Source organism: Primulina huaijiensis, chromosome 2, assembly GCF_012295235.1.
Source record: "Primulina huaijiensis isolate GDHJ02 chromosome 2, ASM1229523v2, whole genome shotgun sequence".
Taxonomy (NCBI): domain Eukaryota; kingdom Viridiplantae; phylum Streptophyta; class Magnoliopsida; order Lamiales; family Gesneriaceae; genus Primulina; species Primulina huaijiensis.
In genome coordinates this window covers 23,342,153-23,360,785 of record NC_133307.1, presented here as the reverse complement: position 1 = coordinate 23,360,785, position 18,633 = coordinate 23,342,153, and the positions used below count along the sequence as shown (strand labels likewise).

The window sequence follows — 18,633 nt, the reverse complement described above, 5'->3', positions numbered from 1 at the left end:
TTTTTTTTTTTTTTTTTTTCACGTAATAGTGTGTATTTGTTGGAATATCACGAGCTGACCGTGGGCAACGGGCAAGGAGGAGACAATGGCTTTGAAATCTGCGCTCGTTTTTGTCCACGACTAGGTCCCGCTTTTGCATGGTTCTGTTGCTTTTATGATGAGTACTAGGCCCCAATTATTTCATCAACATATCTTATTAAATAAGATATTTTGAGAATACTTTCACTACAACCGATCACCTTGTTACGCGTGGCACTAAACAAATCTAACATTCATTGGTAAAAAAATATATATATATATATGCGCATAAATTTAAGACAAATTTTTTTCTAACAAGTTTTTGTGTATTGAATTTCTGATATATATAAAAACTCAAATAAGCTTAAATTTATGAGATAGACAGAGTATGGTATTTGAAAATTGATTCAAGAATCGAATAAACTATTCATGATTTTTTTTTTTGTAGAGAAATGATTAATTTGATCGATGATTTCACGAGTGTCATAGTTATTTTTCAACACAATAATATAAAATGTTTTCTTTTAGTTCAAAGCGAAAATTAAAAAAGAAGTTGGTGAAAAATCCCCAATCAAAACATTTCTTTGGGTTCACTCTCTATACACAAAATTGTGGTACTATGTTATATAAATTGTGGTACACTTCATGTGAAAATGTGGTACACTTCATGTGGAAATGTGGTACTAAAAAAGTACCAAAAAATTAAACAAATGGAGTTAAATTTCTTATAGAAAAGGACAAAAAATATGTGGGGAAGTCCAATGCAATAATGGGTTTAGGTTGGGTGTGTCACGATTGATTATGGTGTCGATTTCACTTTTTCCCCTTTGCACTTTGTTTTCTTTTTCTCTTTTTTAGAACTAAATAATACTCACCTTCATTTCTTGCAAATCTGGTCATTGAATTCTCACAAATTTATTGTTTTGCCCAAAGGTATTTATTTATAGCTCTATTTCCTAAATTATAATCTACTCGTGTCCACAAAGTGAATTTTGCTTCTTAAAATGACTTTTTTTTTTTAAAACGATCTACAATAACAAATTACCATGATTTATAAACATTTTTTATAAGTCGTTAACTGGTTGATCACTTTAGTTACATTTGAAAGAACATTATATAAAATAAAATAAAGTTTTACTTAATAATGTTCCAAATTCATACATCCAAAATATGATGTAAGTCTTCAACTTTGTTCACAAAATTAAATACGATTGATAAACAATCGTATAAAACCTAATACATAGAACGAAAGTGGTCTACCTTACTAGTAGTCTAGTATATTCCATCCGTTGGATCTTGGAAATCTGCCTGTGCTTTTTCATTAGAAATTAAATTTCTTGTAATCTACACATGATGTATGTGTTTAATTTGATCTCTACTTATATGAATCTTTTGAATAGAAATTGAGAAGTCAAGATCAATCGTATCTGTAGGAAACAGAACAGGACAGTTTATTATTTGGTTTCGGAAGCACTAAAGTATCAACGAGGTTACAAAACTATCCGGACCTCTCCAACCGACATAGATGTAATCATTGAAAAAGACAAAATGAGAATACGCTTTTTGAAAATGTCCCCCTCTCTTGTAAACAAAATATATATATAAATTTAAGTTAAAATGTCCACCTCTCTTGTAAACAAAATATATATATAAATTTAAGCGGAGAAAGTTTATTTCATTAACACGATGATTAAAATACTTGAATAAGTATTAGATGCTTTGTTAAACCAATATATATATTCCTTCACATAATCGATTTTTAAATTTATTCCCATCCCCCAACTAGAGGTGTTCAAACTTCGGATAAAACCGAAAAACCGAAAATCCAAATCGAAAAAATCGAACATCAAACCGAACCGAAAGCCGAATTTTGTAATTCGGATATAAATGTTAAAACCGAAGTTTATTTGGTTCGATTTCGGATTATATATGTCAGAATCGAAAAAACCGAAATTTCATTAAATTAATAATTTTTTTTATATTTTTATTTATATTATATATTTTGATATGATATCTAGTTAATGAAAAACTATTTTGAACAATTTTTAGTTGATTATTGTTTGGTTAATTGATTTAAACTTTATATTTAAATATTTTACTAAGAAAACATGTAGAAAGTTAAGATATTATATTTTATAATATATTTATATTATTATTTTAAATAATTATACCAAAACCGAATTAATCGATCGAAATAATCGAACCGTTTTAGTAGAAAATCGAACCGAATCGAAAAAAAATTATTCGGATATCGGATTTTATATTTTTAAAACCGAAAACCGAACCGAACCTACTGATGAACACCCCTAACCCCAACAGCCCAAGCCTCCTATAAAAGAGCCACCTCCAACTCTCTTAGAACTTCCTCCCACAATCACTAGTTCCTCTCCTCTGCGGTTTCAACAAAGCAACCCGCCATCGCCGCCGCTATACACGCAAAAGATGAGGCCAGGGGCTTCATATTACCCGAGATATGAAGATACACACCGCCAGCCCCATTTTCTAGATTCTTGCTTCCTTTGCCGCAAACCACTCAGCCAGAAAAGTGACATCTACATGTACAGGTCAGTTACCCAAATCTTTGTTCAGGTAGATTGTCATGATGATAATCGCAATCTTTACTTGATCAATACAGTTTTTTCCCCATTAATAAAGGATATTTGGTTTTGTTGGGTTTGAACTTTGAATTGATTAATTTTGCGATATGCTACAGAGGGAACACACCGTTTTGCAGCCAAGAATGCAGGCAGGAACAGATCGAGACAGACGAAGCCAGTGAAAAAAGATTTAAGCTCTCTTCTTCTAAGAGATCATCAAATACTGTGAGACAGAACACGGAATCTGAAAAAGAATCTGTACAGTCAAACACTGTTGCTGTCTCCTAAGTCCGTAGAAATCGTAAGCGAGTTTACGTAGGAAAATAGAAGGATAAGAGGGATAATGATCGGGCCCTGCTTCATAGAAACCGTTAAGGGTTCTTGAGATTTGAGATCTTGGGTCTGATCAGTGGCGTAGGATAGTTGAATCCATAAAAAAGTTTTGATCTTTTTAGGTTTGTTTTTCTTGACCTCTTTCTTTTTGTAACTAGAAGAAATAGTATATGTGATGGGGTTGGTTATAATTTCTTCTCAGAGTTCAGTATATTTGTTTGTTTTCCTCACACATAATCTAAAGCATATGATAAAACTTCTTCTTTATAAAAAAAATAGCATAAAATCAATCTTTTAAAAATCAATATTTGAAGAAATTTTGCTATCAGTGTACGGGTTGGGTAGATGGCATCCAATCAATGTTTTATTGGGCGAGTTCGTCTCACATATATGTTCAATGCGAGTTATATAATTAACTTGCTTCTTTACATGTTATTGTGTTAGTCGAATATTTATTTCATCCTATCCATGTGGGGATTGTTTTATGATCAGATGGATGACTAAGATTTACCTATGCATATATAATATCCATTTTTTTTTTGAAATTATATGTGTAGCAAGATCTTATCGTTGAAATGAAGTGGAGTAGTGTCCACATAGGTAGGATTTCATCTACCGTTAGTCGATACAGTTAATTCTGTGACAAAAAGTAGTACATGCTGGTTATGTATATATATTATTTATGTTACGAAAACATGTGAAACGAAATAAATGGTCCTTGACCAGTTTTAAGTTTTTCACGGAGAAATCACCATCGTTTGTCTATAATTCAGCTCGTACTAATTAAAAATCGGTTCCCAATATTCAACATTGTACATACTCGTTTAAATGTTCCATGTCAAATTTATTAATTTACAACTAATTTTCATGTGGTGAGCATTTAAACATTTATAAAAAAAATTTAAATCTCGAATTCTACTATATGTTATATTATTTAATTATATAGTATGAATCTCAAAGTAAGAGATATGGCACTATTTAAAAATGGGAATATTAATATTAAAATAACTGGGTATTGAAAAGCTTCTAGAAAGGTGATGACGGCCCAAACTTTTCGAACTCCTAGCGACTGTTATTTTATCACTCCAAATAGTCTTTTACTTTATGAATGAATATCTTCAACAAATTAATATTAATATTGTTATTATTATTATATATTTTGAATTTATATATCGACACTTGAACACATACAACATATAAATGGATCAACAGCTTTAATAAAAACCATTGGCGCTTGTACAATAAATTTATTGAAGGCAGCCAACCGGAACCAGAACAGCCTTATTGGGCTTCGACTCACTTTCAAAACGAGACAAGTTGTCCCCACGATCAGCCCGAGTCCAGAAAAGGAGGGGCCCGTAATATGAACATCTCCGAGGAATAAAATATCTAGAAATCATCAGAAAGAGACTTTCATATTTAACATATATATATATATATATAAAATAAAATAGGTGTTTTAATAAGGGAAATGAAATTAATTCTACTTTTAAAATGATCAACTTTGCTTTAATTGTTTACACGCAAACAAACAGCTACAGAAATAGCTGCACAAGCAAAGTTCTGAAAACTCAAATCTTCACAAAAAGTGATGGCCCTTTTATACAACTACTACAATAAACCAAGAAAACTCCGTATCTACCCCATTTTACTCCGCTGCATCATCATAAATCTCCCACCACCTCCTCCTCCGACATATTCACTCAAATTAGCCAAATGGGCAAGTCTCCGCTTAGCGGATTCCGCCGCCCCCATGACTATTTCGGGCTTTTCTTCCATCGTTTCGCTTTCTAAATACTGGGTAGGAGGACTTTCTTCCACCGAAATCTGCAGTATTTTCTTTACATTTTCCACCACCTCACTCATCTTCGGCCTGTCCTTGGCGTTTTTCACCAGACAAATATCGGCTAACTTTGCAACGGAACGAGCTGCGGTTAGGGAGTATTGGTTTTCAAGTCTTGGGTCCATTATCATGCTAAATTTTCGACTATCTGCTGGATGCTGTTTGACCCAGTCCAACAGTTTTTGCTCGGATTTGGGGCGTCCCCTTTCTAGAGACCGTCTGCCTGTTAGGATCTCGTACAATACGACGCCAAAACTCCAGACATCGCTCTTGGTGGTAAGATGGCCGGTTTGTATGTAGTCCGGGGCAGCATATCCATGCGTTCCAACGACCTACACAGAGTTTAGGTTCTAAAGATAGTTGATGAATGTATTATGTTGCATACAATTATATTAATGTTTGTTTTACAGGAACAGCATGTCATGTGACTCACGTCCCGTGCCATCGGGTCCATGCAAATGAGACTGCATGCAGACGGGCTTGACTAGAGCCAACTTCGCTTCTACTTTCACTTAAAAGAAATGAGATAGCCTAAAAGTACATGAATAGGACAATAAAATCATTCACAATCTCTTACAACCTGACCAAGAACAAGGTAAAAGACGTCACAATTTTGTTGAGTTTGGGTGATTAAAGATGTATTCGGAGGGCAAAAGTTTAATATTTTCAAGATGGTACACTCAAAATTTAAGAATCTATCCTTTTTAAGGGGGCGACTGCCCTTGCTTGTCTCTGCGGGATTCACCTATAGTGTCTTTAAAGAGAAGGGCTTGCTCCAAATCATATTAACAAGAGACAATATGAGAAGTTTTTCACACTTCGCATAAAAAGTGTAAATGCCATTTTACCAGATCAGTGAACATACCGCAGTTGAAACATGAGTCCGACCAGCAGTTGGACCCTCCCTGGCAAGCCCGAAATCCGAAAGTTTTGGATGGAAATCTCCATCCAATAGCACATTTGATGCCTTGAAATCTCGATAAATAACCTAACCATTGGGATAAATAAAAATAATTTACATGGGAACTGGTCAAATTATTTAAGTAGAGCTCATAAAATCGAGATAACAGTTCGCTGGAATTTGATGCATTTCATTCATCAGGGTAGGGTGGTAACAAGTTGTGTCTGGTGCAAGTACTGTTATACTTGGATGCTGACTCACAATTCAACAACTCATACATCAAGCAGCATAACTTCTCAAAAAAGTTTGAAAAGGCTAAAAACATGCCTTAGGTCTTTGTAAAATTGTTGACATTATGACAGGACGATTACATTAAAAATAAAATATAATAGATAAACCAATTGCCCTTGAGTATCTCTTGTCAAGCACTTGCATTTGAGCTTGAGCAGAGTTTTGACCGAGGCACTGAGCCAATTGCCTTGAAAAATCAAATTATGGCAACAAAGAAAACTCCATATTAACTCCAATCGAATGCCAATCTTGACTATCTTAAAACAAATGTGCTCAATATACTTTGTCACCTGTTCGGGCCCATAGTGACAAAAGTAAAGCCAATTGGTTATCGAGAAAAAAGTTCCACAGGGCAAACACTGTCAGCAAGACATTTAGGGGGGAAAACGGTCCACCACTACCAAAAAGAACAGTAAAAACATAACAATGGCCAAGTCTGTGATGTTAAAACCTGGATTTCTAATTCTTCGTGCAAATAAACCAATCCCTGAGCTGCACCAAGAACAATTTGCATTCTTTGATCCCAAGAAAGGGATGGATAAGCCAGGCTAAATAGATGATCTTCCAGGCTCTTGTTTGGCATGTATTCGTATACAAGTAGCCTTTGAATACCTCTTTCTCCATCCACAGCACAGTAACCGATAAGTTTTACAAGATTTGGGTGATCTACAACACCAAGGAACTGCACTTCTGCTACCCATTGTTTATGACCCTGAACAGTTCGAGGCACTGAAATAATTCATTTTTCGATATAATACATAACAGCTGACTCACAAAACAGTTCATCAACTGGAAGTTGGCGGCAACACAATTTTTAGGATGAATTTCTGAACAAGATATTGAACATCAACGATGGATTCACGGTCCCACATAAATTTACACCACATATTTTGATAATTTTATTTTTATCTTTTTGAGGACTCAGGTTTTTTAATTCTTTTGAGGACTTACGGTAGTTATGTAATAAATTCTGTAACTCCAAGTGTTTGAGGCCCAAAGGCGGACCGAAATGAAAAAAATTAATTTTTCATGTTTAATTTTTACGAAACTGCAAGTTTTGATCCGTTCAAAGCTCACTAAGCCGCACACTTGTCTGAAATTCCTATGCTTGCCACTGTCCTTCCATGCATTAATGTAACTCTCATGTTTAGTTTGCAATAGCCATTTTTGTAAATCAATCCACATTGAATTGTTTGATGCATGGAGGACTGAATAATCACATAAACCAAAACAAGAAAATAAACTTTTCAAATTAAAGAAATCATCCGAAACCAAACCACTTCACAAAACATAATCTGGTTCGATCACAAAAAGGGTCTGCAAATGGCTAGCAGAAAAAGAAAGAGAATAAAGTTCTCTAATCCAACAAAAATCAAAGCAATAATCTTGAAGCATTATCGAACAAACAGAGACTTTAATTTGATCTCAGCAACCGCTGGCAAACCACACATGAGATCAAGAAGCATACCTGATAGCCATCTTTATTGAGTTTTTTAATGGCGACCACGAAAGGGTCGCCATTTCCGTCAGCAGGCTTGATGCTTGCCTTATACACACATCCAAAACCACCTTCACCTATCTTAAGTAATCTGTTAAAATTATTAGTAGCCTGCTTTAGCTCAGAAAACTTAAAAACCCTTAAATTACGAGCTTTTTCTTCATATAATTCAGGTATGCTTCGAGGTGAAGGGGCTGAGCACGACGATTTTGTTACCCTCTCAGTTTGTGAGATGTCAGAATTGTTCGGATTTTTCAGAACTGGGGCTGAGTTTTGTCTCCTGCTTCTTGTTTTCTCCTTGAAAGGATAGAAACACTTCATTATCTTCTGCTTTTTTCCTTTAAATTGAAAGGGGCTTTTCAAGATTCAGTTTTGAACACTGGACTGCCATTGAAACCTGCAAAAAATCAAAGTAAACAAAAGAAAAATAAAAATCGAAATTCAAGGAAATCCTAACACGCGCACACAAAAGAATCAGTCAGGGGATTCAAGAAAAATTAAAGAGTAGCAAGTATATTAAAATTTCCCTCTCACAAAAGTACATTAAAATTTAAAGAAAATACGAAAGACAATTAATATCACCAACCCAAAAGCATAGCATGATCAGTTCAGATTCTGCTTCTTTTTTTAAAAACAAACAGAAAATTAGGGCAAAGGCCAAAGAAGAAAGTTATTACCATTTTAAAAACAAAAGGCATCACATATTTGAATGCGAACTTTCAATTTCATGAAGAGCCAACATTACCCCGGCTGGAAAACATCAAGAAAACGGATATAAACGAGATAGCCCAGATGAAATCTTCAAGAGAGAGAACTTTCAATGATGCTCGCGTGTGTGTGTGTTCGTGTGTGTAATGGGGAACTCTATCCGTTAATCATCAATAACTGAGAATTTAATGCACACCGACGTTAGGTGAGGTAAAAATAATACGATCAGTAAATGCTTTTGTGTGTGTCATATGTATATATAGATGAATGGATGGTGACTATCTGTATCTCTATTCTTCCAGGATTTGTTCAACCCTTTGGACTCTTTTACAAAAATTCCAACTTCCTACGCGGTCAAAGCGAGATTAAAAATAATCTCTCTTTTAACAAACTTTCCTCTTTCCCTTTTTCTTGCTTCACTGAATAAGGTTGGTTACTGGCCTAAATATTTTGGGCAATGAGTTCCCTTTGTTTCCTGTGATTCGCAAAACTCGCATTAACTAATAAGCTATTTTTTTTCCATTTATGTAATATGCAGTGATTGATCCAACACACAAACTCATTTGAGACGATGTCAAATATCAATTTTGTGAAAAAAAATATTTTATTCGAGTCATTATTAAAAAAACTATTTTTTATTATAACATACACAATAATTTTACAAATAAAAATATGTAATATTATATCACAAGAGACTAGTCTCTCGGAAAGCAGAGTAGAAAACATTTCGATATATTATTTGATAATATTTTTAAAAAAAAATTAATTGCTTAAAGATGATTGGACAATGAGTTGGTAGTATATTACCTGTCGTTCACGAGATATATTGAAATGGGATTTGAGTTGACGTGTTGGACTGTCATTTCATCGATTAAAATTTAAAAAAATAGCCAATTTTGAAATTTCGAATGAAAGTTCTACGTCGTACGCATGAAGATATCTAGAATATTTTGTTGTCTTAAGAGGGGGGAAATGAAGAGATGAAATGGGCATCGAGATGGAGAAGAATGTCATGTTTTAAAGTTTAATTTAAGAAAAATGTATGCAAAAATTAAAGAATCTAAGGGACAAATTTCTTGATAATGAGTTTGAATCGTGTTAGCCAAATTGCTAATAACAAAAATATAGTAGTAGGGAACCAAAGTAATCTCGTAAAGATACAGACAGAGCAGCATATTCAGGAGTCATCTTTAACTAAATATACTCAATATATCAATCTATAAATGAAAAGTTTTCAAACCACTGTCGATGAGTAAGTATATTCATGTTCGACAGAGGGAATTCATCCTTTGAGCACGTCTTGTTGAGGTCTCGGTAGTCGACAATCAAAAACAGCATACAAAAATGAGCTTACTATTGAAAGTATGAATATCGTGTATAAAATAACAACAATAAAACAGTAAATCAAACGAGTTCTGTACTAAATACAGTCTCCTTAAAACAGATTTGTCCCCTCCGACGATGTTTCGAGGATCTCGACGGACAACTGTTTCCCATGATACAACTGCAAAACCTTGCAGCAACTTAGCACGAAGTAACTACATCGACGAACGGAAAACGTACCTTCACTTGATCACCGAAATTTAACGGAGGCCAAATAGAAAGCTAACAATATGAAATGCAAGAGAATGTTTGAAAGAGATCTTGAGCGTTTGTAAAAAGTAAAAACCATTTTTTATGCATTTGAAATGAGGAAATGAACACTGTTAATTATAAGCTCCAAAATGATCATCAAGAGTCATGCAAAATTAATTAACTCAATTAATCTTCCCATCAACTCAAGAATATGAAGATCCAAAAGTCTTCAATTAACTAAAGAATGTGAAAAGTCAAAAGCCACTTTCACAATAATGAGCCACAACTAACTGAAGAATGTGGAGAGCCAAAAGACACTCTTACATTCATGAGACATAATTTTTATTCAAACTCTAAATTTGATTCAAATTTCCAACAAATCGTGAGTTTTTGTAAATTTTTAAATGTGCACAACGAGATTAATGTCATTCGTTTTTGTTTTAAACAATAGACAATACGTAGGGATAATAGAAATTGACTACCAAAAATTTATTGATACCAACAGTCATTGGCACTCGTTTCGTGTATGTATGTGATTTTTTTTATTTGCTGTTTCTCATAATAGTTTTAAAATCAAGAATGATATAAATATTTAAAAATAAATATTAAAAAATAGATATGATAGTACATAAATTTACTAAAATATATTTTTATAATATTTGTTTTGAAATTAAAATAGAATATTTTTATAATTTTAAAAACATATTGTTGTAATAGTTATTTTTTTTAAAAAAATCACTATGACATCAAGTTTAGTAATTCTACTTACTTCAAACTTATTAATATAATATAATATTACATGATTGTTGACAACGACGAGTCTCCTATTTCAAGGAGTTTATTGTCTCAAAATTATATTTTTGATAAATTAAAAGCAAATGCTAAAAGCAGATGAATATCAAAATTGCGGCATCTTTAAAAAAATAATAAATTAATTAACCTTTTTAAAACTAAATCACGATACCTAACATTTTCGGAAAGACCTAATATTTTAAAATTTGGACAGGTCTTTCTTTGAATACAGACAATTAAATTATTAATGAATAAAGTTAAATATATGAAATTATAGGTAAGTAAATGGGAGACGAAGACTATGACATAACTCGAAAAGTCCATTTTTCGATATTGTTTTTTTCAATTCTTCGAATAGCTACCAAAGACAATGTCAGACACGTCAATTAATATTTATACGCATTAACTTTATTGTTATTTATATAATTTTCAGATGTCGTTTTCATTATCATAATACATTTTCATTAATTACGAGATCGACTACATAGGTAGAAATTATTTAAACTAATTATTTTTCCACATTTCATCCCTTAAACCAATATCTAATACGTTATTCTTAACAATTTTTTTCTAAGTTTTCAATTACATATCTCTTTTTCTAATTCTTTCATTAATTTTCTAATCTAATATATGTTGGATTTGGACCGTATTTTGTCTGATATGTAATTGTAAATTTTTTTATTGCATAATTAATAATGAAATAACATTTTACCAAACTAAAATGGATCATTACATCTATAACCCCGTAATTTGTGACCATTTCCCCCCATTTCTCCAAGTCTTTATTCAAAAAGTGTAGGATCATGTGATGTTTTCTTTTTCCGTTTATTATAATTGAAAAAGGGCTTATTATTATTATTATTATTATTATATAGACGGAAAAATACATGCAAATTGGGGATCTTGGGGAAAAAAATTAATTATTTTATAGACGGAAAAATACATGCAAATTGGGGATCTTGGGGGAAAAAAAAAATTAATCGACCACTAATTCCTTACTAAATTCTATATCTAGAATGTGTCTAACACCACTTGGCGCAAACAATAAGACATTTGATTACTCATCTTTATTTTGTCCGATAATTGATTCAAATTATACAAAAGATTAGTCATGTACAAGTATCTTGTCCAATTATATTGATTTATTATATTTATGTTATTCATCATTATTTTTCTTTTTTTTTTTGATATAATCCTTGGAATTTTTTATTGATGTAAGTCTTCAAGTACAAAGGATGTCAACCAAAAAGGGAAAGTCACACCCTCCCAATTTGTAGGAAGAGGGGATAAAGAAGAAAATTTAGCAATATAATGCATAACCATATTAGCCGAACGACGAACATGGCCGATTTTGGTTATCTCATTTCCCTCCCTTAGCTTCAAAATCTCAGTTATCAGGATACCAGTATGGCTCAGATTTTCGCTTGGGTTGGTGACTGGTTGCACCGCCAAAAGAGAATCTGAAGCAATTTGTAAGGGAAAACACTGTCGTTCCTTTGCAACTTTCAAGTCATCCCGAATGGCCAATAGCTCCCCGTACGTCCATCACTGATTGAGGTTTGGGTATACTCTTACCAAAAGCAATAATCCCCAAACCATCACTTCCCCTGATGATGCCTCCCGTGCCAAAGGACCCACGCATCTCATCATAGCATACATCCACATCTAGACGCCAAGAACCTGGTACAGGTAACTTCCAAACTTCATCTGGTTTTGACTTGGCAGTGGCCACTTGTGGGACATTCTTTTGACATAAGGAGTGTCTATAATCTTGTAAATATTGCATGTGGCCCGAGATCTTGCTAACAATGTGATATCCTTTTCCTTCATGTAGTTTTTTTTGGCGCTCCTTCCACGTTGCCCACATTTGCATTACATATTCTTCACATTCAGCTTTACTAAAAGAGAGCCTTAGCAAATCGCAGAGCTCCATCGTTGACACCCTAGAACTGGTGGTCTTCAAAACCTGATAATAAGTTGTAGCCTTCCAAAGATGGAGTGTGGCTGGACATGACAGTAGAGAATGTAGGGTTGTATCCCTGGCAGAACCACAGAGTTGGCATCGCTCATCTACCGAAACATGGTGTCTCGATAGGTTAACGACCGTGGGGATTATATCGTGAGACACCCGCCAAAAAAATATCTGGTGTCTCGATAGGTTAACGACCGTGGGGATTATATCGTGAGACACCCGCCAAAAAATATCTTAACCTTAGGAGGCAAATTTAATGACCACAACCATTTCCACCAGCTGCACATTCCATTCTCGGAGCTATTAGCAGGTGGCTCGTAAAACCCAATCTCTTTTATATGGCCGCTTCGAACTGAATATGTACCTTTGTCCTCAAAAGACCAATAGAGCGTGTCTTGTTCCGGATGATTGGGAAGAGGGATCCTCTGTATTTCCTTACTCACATAAGCTTCATCATTATTTGTCTAATTCACGAACCTAGTGGTGTATTGATAAACTACAAAATGAATAGAAATCTTATCTTATATGGTTTAAAAGAGTGTCTGCCATAAATCTTTGCCTTGGTCGGCGGGCTTTTGTTAAGTGAAAAGGCTGAAAGTTTGACACTGATTGGGCCTGTATTACGGGCCTCATAAATAATCCCAATTTATTTGTAAAATATGATCGTAAAATCATTTGTCAAAACCAATTACGAAGCCCGCTATTTTCTGAATATTGGGCAACTATTCATGGGCTTAATTTCACAAGCCCAATGTCAATCTCTCTCGATCTAGGGCTATCACACAGCTTCACTGCGGCCCGGCCAATATATAACTACAATACCAACTGTCTCTCTCTTCTTCGATTCGCGTCTCCTCTGTCACCGATCTTCGATGGTGGTCTTTCCTACGAACCCCTAATCCATATGATATGCGTATAAATTTCTAATTAATGGTTTTAAATTTTGCTTATTTATATTTTTAATGCTGCTGGTTTTAATTATATTGTTTTTTTTTCCTATATCAGTGTCTGCTGCTTGAAATTTTTTGTTTTTTCGATGATTCCTTCTTGGTCGGTTTGTTCAATTCTTGGTTGTGTATCTTGATGTATTTAAATATATTAAAGCTTAATTATACATATCGAAAGTTAGTGCACTAGTGTTTGTTTTCGTTTAGATTTGGAATATTAGATATAGTTCACGGTATGCAACATGCAACTTATTCGTCTGCTGTATAATTTTTTATAGTGTTTGGAGGGCAATCGTGCCAAAAAATGTGAGGCAGCGAATTTCATAATGGCTAATTTCCCTTTGAATCTATGTAGGCTTTAATGCGAAGCATTGGCCTTACGTTTTGTAGCTTATTGTTCTTGTGAAATGTTGAATTTCAGCTCATTTGCTTTATCTGAGGTTGCTTGAGTTTAAACATTTTATTGCATGTTCGACGGATCAACGTTTTCTATTTTGTTTTTATATTATGGTTCTTTATTTTTTCAGGCAAAGAGAACCAAAAAGGTTGGAATTGTCGGAAAATATGGTATGTTGTACTGTGCCAATTGCATGACCTCTCAAGATGACTTTTTTTCCCCTTTTATTTACTAGTATTATCGATAATATTGACTAGCTTATTTTGATGGGTATGAGACTAATGAAACATCTCTGATTTTGAATGCTTTTGAAGTAAGTTTGCTACTTTTTTTTCCTGGGAAGCGAATTTTTGTAACATGTTACATGAATCTCATATTTCGTGCTCTAATTCAATTCACAGTGATTGATTCTATAGACTGCTGTTTGTGTGGTGTACCTGTGGGACATTTTGCAATTGAACTCAACATTTGTTTTCTATGCCACGCTGGCTGTGATTGATTAGTATCTTCTGACATTTCAGGTACCCGTTATGGTGCTAGTTTGAGAAAGCAGATTAAGAAGATGGAAGTTAGCCAGCATGGCAAGTACTTCTGTGAATTCTGTGGCAAGGTACGTGTTGGATGTTTATGGCATCTGCCAAAATTATAGTTCGAACAACGCACTTTGGTCTGTCGTGCATGTTTCTGAATATAATGTTTGTTTTAATCGGTTGTTTCTGGCTACAATGTTGCTACTACAGTATGCTGTTAAGAGGAAAGCTGTTGGCATCTGGGGCTGCAAGGACTGTGGCAAGGTGAAAGCCGGCGGTGCTTATACATTGAAGTAAGAACCTTGCACCAACGCAATTTCTGCCTGCATTCAATGTGTATACCTCGTAAACTTAATACCCAACTCGCATTTATCTTTGTTGCAGCACTGCAAGTGCCGTGACGGTTAGGAGCACCATCCGAAGGTTGAGGGAGCAGACCGAGAGTTAAATTTTTTTGTTTAAATTCTGGTTATAATTGAAAGTTTTCGTGCTGAATTGAATGTTACTTTAGACTTCCATGGTTGAGCATATTTGCGGCTATGCTTTCCCAGCAACCCTCAATGCTCTCTGCTGTTGCTCTAATATTTTGCACTTGAATTCATTTGTATTGCTCTTCAAGCTACTTCTTTTTAGGGGTTGATATTTACAATCTATTTTTTGTTATTTACACTCCATTTGTGAATAAATTTGACACATAAAGTGGAGTCTATATAACACAAAATGGAATGTAAATATCAATTATTTTCTTTTTATGTGCGTCTATTCGTATTTAATCTGTAATGATTTGCAGTCATCTATTCGTGCCGTAGTTAGAACCAAACGAGTTGCTCTATCAAATAGTGAAATATTTGAGCTTATTTATGGAATTAATGTAATTCTATGCAAAAATAATACTCACGTGTGCAATGACCAAACAGAACGGTGATAACCATAACGAATCGATGAAAAGATGACATGTTCACGGGTTGTGTTATGATCACTCCAAAATTTTTCAAAGGTGAAAGATTTTGTATGATACTGTATTCAATCGAAAATAGAAGTTAAAAGGTTTCTTTATTATTACTATCTCATTAATGTGTGTGTATAATGCATATAAAATAAGGCTTTAGAAACGAAACAAATAACAGATACGTAAAGGTGAAAATACATCTGGCTCCGAGAGAAATTATAAGTAGCAAAAAAATCTCTTAGTAAATAAACACAAAAGCCTAATAATAGTTTTAACATTTTTGTCAACAATGTCATATTTCCCAATAATATGTGATTTCTTTTCTCTTTTATGGAGCACACATTGTTTTTAATAAGTCGATCACACATTAGTTTTTAACTTGATAAAATTGTAGAACTTAGTATTTTTAATCTATGGGGAAAAAAAAAATCTTTAATTTTAGTAAGTTGTGGATTAGTGTTAAGAGTTAGCAGGGAGTCGAAAGATCATGAAAAGTTGGACAGAAGCTGGACCGCTTCTCGAAAAAGAAACGACCGCTCGGCTCGTACTTGAACAAGACATGATGTTTGAAGCAGAAGAATCAAAATTCAAAGGCCCAACGCTGCCGATGATTTTCTCACTGATTTTGTGTGGGTGTTTCTTGATATTTGGCTGGCCTTTAGATTCCTTCTCGTGGAAGCACACAAGGCTACTATCGAAGCTCTAAAAACAAGGGATCAGAGGGCCTTTACCTTCACTTTTATATGGAAACATAGCTGAAATGAAGAAGATTAATAAACCAGTTCAGGAAAATCTGGTTAGGAAATCAGTAGATTCTGGCAAGAAGCTTCATTCATGGCCATCCACTGCTCTCCCACATGTCGTGCAGTGGAGAGATGAATATTGTATGTCGTGAATTTTTAGCATTCCTTAATTGAAGCTGAGAAATAGATACTTGGAGTGAGTGATGCATGACCCACAAGTGTGATTACAGGACCTATGTTTGTGTATGCCGCGGGGAATATACAGATATTGTGCGTCACACATCCAGATACGTTCAAGGAAATAAGCCTTTGCACCTCATGGAACCTTGGGAAGCCTACTTACTTCCCAGGGATCGGGGTCCTTTGCACGGTCGAGGCATCTTAACATCGAACGGACCCTAATGGGCTCACCAAAGGAAGATAATCGCACCTGAATTCTATTTTGATGAAGTTAAGGTATATGTAGTGTACTTCTCAATTCTCATTCAACAAGTGACTACATGAACTCAGATAAGCCAATATTACTCGTGTACAGTCTTAGTATTTAAATAATTCTGTGGTGAACCTGTTTGTTTCTCGGGACACGTGTCTTCAAATCCCACAATATGATTACTATAATAAGATGTTAAAAACGCCATTCGTTTCTTTCTTGGTCTGGTAGTATGTAATAGACATGGAACATCAAGTATGACTCCGAAGGTTTTTGCATGGAATGGTGAACATAATCTGAATTAACCTCGATGTATTAAAAAGCTGGGAGACCAAAACTGTGGATTTGGTAGGAAAACTGGAGATCAAGGTAGATGAGGATTTGCGTAAGTTGTCTGCAGATATAATTTCGAGAGCTTGCTTTGGCAGCAGCTATGCGAAAGTGGAAAAGGTTCTCTACACTTCATGCCCTTCAGAGAGTCATATCGAAAGGGGTTGTCAGAGTTCCAGGATTAAGGCACCAAATTTTGAATTGAGTTCACTTCAAGTACAATAGATGACAGGAGAGGAAAATCAATAATGAGTAATGTCGATCACCCTCTTTCTTTTGTATTTATGTATGGTTTTCATGTATATTAAAAGGTAATCATGTATTCTCAGTCCTTTAGAGTTTATCATTTTTCGCCAACTTATCAAGATCTTCCCATTACTCTCTCTATATGATTTTAATTAGATAGAAATACTTTATCAAGATTCAAGTGTTGCCATTACACAAAAATGATGTAACATATGTTGCACATTTCAAGATTTTCTTGAAGATCTTTCTATTTAAGCTGGATGTTTTGATTCTATCCACGGGCTCAAGTCGAGGGGTTGGAATTCAAATCATACTAGTCAGTGTTCCTATATAAGAATTACAATGACAGTATATGTTCTTACTGTTCGAATTTTAATACAGATACCTTTCCAATAAACACAAGAAGAGAATATGGAGACTTGAGAATGAAATAGACGCAATGATACTTGAGGTTGTAAAAGAACACGATGACTCAACGACAGCCAGAAAGACCTCCTTTGCTTCGACTGATACTCAGCGAAGCTGAGAAAAGTAGAGATGCCAATGGTGTACCTACAGATGTGTCAAATGGACAAGCTTATCGTTGACAACTGAAAGAACATATATTTGCTTGATGCGAGACTGCTGCTATCTCCGCATCACGAAGCTTGATGACACTGGCATCTTATCCTGAGTGGCAAGCTCTCGCTCGTGCAGCGGTGCTCGAAATATGTGGTAACAATGCCCCAGACGCATATATGCTCCGAATCATGAAGACTGTACAAAATTTAGCAGCTAACTTTTGGAACTCTATCATTTGTCGGTATATGTGAGTTTTAGGCGTGTGTAGCATGAAACCATTGCACAGACTCGTTGCACCATTGTGACATATGGTGGGCGAGAGACTCAAAGTCCAGAAAATGTGTCACCTTGAAACATTTTTTCCGTGTCATCTCGTGTCAGATCCATAAGCAATAAGCGCTGATTTTTTACTTTCCTACTCGCTTGCAGCTAACCATGGTGATTCAAGAAACATTACTCCTATACCCCCGGTAGCCTTTGTGGTGAGAGAAGCTTTGCAAGACATCAAATTCAACGAAATTAATGTCCCAAAAGGCGTAAATGTTCATATTCTGATACCTATACTTCACCAGCACCAAGATTTATGGGGGATCAGACGCTCTTCTGTTCAAGCCAGATCGATTTGCCAAAGGGATCACCGTAGCCTGCAAGATTCCATAAGCTTATATGCCATTTGGAGTCTGGGCTCGTACGTGCTTGGACAGAGCTTTGCAATGATGGAATCGAAGGTCATTTTGTCTCTCGTTCTTGCCGAGTTTAGCTTCTCTTTGGCCGCGACATACCGGCATTCGCCTGTGTTTAGATTGGGTATACTTCATGAATTTGGAGTCAGCATCACAGTTGAGAAACTTTGATCTTCATGTTTGTTTATTCGAGACACTACCATCTCAAGGATTCCCTTTTATTTATTTACGTTTATCAAATCTGAAACCGTGACTACTTGGTCATCCATAACTCACATGAATTCTGAAG

General features: G+C 34.8%; 2 protein-coding genes and 1 pseudogene across 3 annotated transcripts; 2 read left to right on the top strand and 1 right to left on the bottom strand.

Annotated features, from left to right (window-relative positions):
• Positions 1-4,416: 4,416 nt before the first annotated feature.
• LOC140970668 (probable serine/threonine-protein kinase PBL19) lies at positions 4,417-8,647 on the bottom strand. Of its 2 annotated transcripts, none has more exons than XM_073432491.1 (5): positions 8,159-8,647; positions 7,452-7,878; positions 6,435-6,695; positions 5,657-5,779; positions 4,417-5,123 (listed from the first exon to the last, which is right to left on the bottom strand). In XM_073432491.1, exons 2-5 carry the CDS (start codon positions 7,800-7,802, stop codon positions 4,587-4,589), a joined length of 1,272 nt encoding a protein of 423 aa, XP_073288592.1. In that variant the 5' UTR covers positions 7,803-7,878; positions 8,159-8,647; the 3' UTR covers positions 4,417-4,586. The 2 variants fall into 2 exon arrangements, with proteins under 2 accessions (XP_073288592.1, XP_073288593.1); XM_073432492.1 differs by lacking the exon at positions 8,159-8,647 and adding an exon at positions 8,068-8,086.
• Positions 8,648-13,291: 4,644 nt separating this feature from the next.
• Positions 13,292-15,003, top strand: LOC140960243 (large ribosomal subunit protein eL43-like). The gene is made up of 5 exons (XM_073418441.1): positions 13,292-13,403; positions 14,003-14,042; positions 14,394-14,482; positions 14,613-14,695; positions 14,787-15,003. Exons 1-5 carry the CDS (start codon positions 13,401-13,403, stop codon positions 14,848-14,850), a joined length of 279 nt encoding a protein of 92 aa, XP_073274542.1. The 5' UTR covers positions 13,292-13,400; the 3' UTR covers positions 14,851-15,003.
• Positions 15,004-16,857: 1,854 nt separating this feature from the next.
• On the top strand, positions 16,858-18,515 carry LOC140970667 (cytochrome P450 714A1-like; annotated as a pseudogene).
• The last annotated feature ends 118 nt before the right edge of the window (positions 18,516-18,633 follow it).